The 1,748-nt window shown below is 37.4% G+C and overlaps 2 protein-coding genes across 5 annotated transcripts in view; both read right to left on the bottom strand.

Annotated features, from left to right (window-relative positions):
- LOC104792672 (ethanolamine-phosphate cytidylyltransferase) overlaps positions 1 to 90 on the bottom strand; it is a 3,508-nt gene extending 3,418 nt beyond the window's left edge. The window contains exon 1 of the mRNA XM_010518873.2: positions 51 to 90. The gene's annotated coding sequence lies outside the window, so the exon portion shown is untranslated. The remainder of the gene's footprint in view (positions 1 to 50) is intronic.
- Positions 304 to 1,748, bottom strand: part of LOC104792671 (bifunctional protein FolD 1, mitochondrial-like) — a 4,515-nt gene continuing 3,070 nt past the window's right edge. The window contains exons 4-7 of one of the 4 annotated variants that reach the window (XM_010518872.1): positions 1,476 to 1,712; positions 1,189 to 1,356; positions 853 to 1,022; positions 304 to 734 (exon numbers count right to left, since the gene is read on the bottom strand). In XM_010518872.1, coding sequence (XP_010517174.1) covers positions 858 to 1,022; positions 1,189 to 1,356; positions 1,476 to 1,712 — 570 coding nt within the window. In that variant the 3' untranslated portion in view covers positions 304 to 734; positions 853 to 857. The remainder of the gene's footprint in view (positions 735 to 852; positions 1,023 to 1,188; positions 1,357 to 1,475; positions 1,713 to 1,748) is intronic. The other 3 variants (XM_010518869.1, XM_010518868.2, XM_010518870.2) reach the window with 3 other exon arrangements.

Below are 1,748 nucleotides of genomic sequence, written 5' to 3'. Positions count from 1 at the left end.
TTTTTTTTTTTTTTTTGTTGGTTTCCTTCACATTTCCCAGACGTCTCAGATCTCTCTCTCTCTCTCTCTCTCTCTCTCTTTCAGACGTTCTCTCCTCTTTAGAACTAGAGACTCGGAATCAGCATCCTATTTTTCCCCTTTGTTTTTTCCTTTTCACTATTTTCCAAAAACATCTTAAACCGAATCGAAATTGCGTGATTGCGTTCGGTTTGTTTTGGTTTAGATATTTAATTTCATAGAAAACTATACAGTATGTTTTGGTTTTGATTTGGTTTTAATGTAATTATAACGAAAGGAATCAAAAACCGAACTTAATTAAAGTGAATTGCAGATAATTTTGATTATGGTTTTCGAGTTTTACAAAAAAACTGATAAAACCGGAAAAAAACAGAATTTTAACCAAACTAATAAAGCCAACGTTGTGAAAGTGAAAGACGTGTAGAGATAGATATTGAAGGAAGCACATCTTTCGTGATCCTTCATGTGACACCTCTTGCCTGAGTCATCTCCCTTTGATTCTTTGATGTGATACGCAACTTTTCTCTCCTACCACAGCTGCTTTTAGTAGGACCAACATTATTCCAATGATTCAACTACCATTAACATTCATAACTAAAATGGTTTCCTCATCTTGTAGAAGCCAATGAAACAGTAACAACATTGCATCAACACAAACATGAACTTGATGCTAAAGACGTTGATGAGTTTGGATCAACCATGGAATCAACTGCGATCTATATAAGAAAGCAACATTATAGTTCAAATTAGAAGAGATTGTGATCAACTCCAACAAACATGGAATCTTCTATCTAATATTCTCAAAAAATAAATTAAGTAATAGACAGGAGATACCATAATCAGAGGAATATCCGCTTAGCAGCATCCAAAGTATTGCATAGTAGCATGGCGATCGTCATTGGTCCGACTCCTCCAGGTACGGGAGTAATAGCCGAGGCTACACCCAACGCTTCCTCGTAACATACATCCCCAACAAGACGGTAACCAAACTCACAGCCACTATCCTGTAATATTAAAAGACATCAAGCTCTAACCAGCAACAATATAAGAATCCCAAGGCAAAACATTTGATCTCTTCATTTAAGCTCTAAAATCATTCAGTTTCAAGTTTTCTGTACCATTGGGAAATTGATATAAGACTTTTGATCAATTTCGGAATACTGGAAATACCTCAACCGGACATGTTCCAACATCAATGACAACTGCTCCAGGCTTAAGCCAACTTCCACGAACTAAATTAGGTATACCTGCAGCGGCTATCACGATATCGGCCTTCCTAGTAATGTGCTCTGGATCCTTTGTAAACGCATGCACCGTGCTTACTGTCGCGTCATGCCTCTACCCAAGAATTTCAGGAAAGACATCAAATGCATAGTTAATCAAAAACCCAAAATGCTAAAACATAAGAACTCACTTGCTGCAAGTGACTTGCACTATAATGAAAAACTAATAAATACCTGCAATAATAAAGACATTGGTAGTCCAACGATGTTGCTTCTTCCAATCACCACAGCAGTTTTTCCTGCTATTTCAACGCCTGCTCTTATCAACAACTCCACACAGCCTTTAGGAGTGCAAGATACAAACAGCGGTTCCCTCCCTCTCATTGCAAGATTCCCCATGTTTAATGGATGAAACCCATCAACATCTTTCTCCAATCTCACCATATTCAAGATTTTTGATTCATCAAGATGCTGTACAAGATATCTTCCATTACTTGATGGTACTCA

Source organism: Camelina sativa, chromosome 6 (assembly GCF_000633955.1).
Source record: "Camelina sativa cultivar DH55 chromosome 6, Cs, whole genome shotgun sequence".
In the NCBI taxonomy this organism is placed as follows: Eukaryota; Viridiplantae; Streptophyta; class Magnoliopsida; order Brassicales; family Brassicaceae; genus Camelina; species Camelina sativa.
This window is presented reverse-complemented; position numbering and strand designations above follow the sequence as displayed.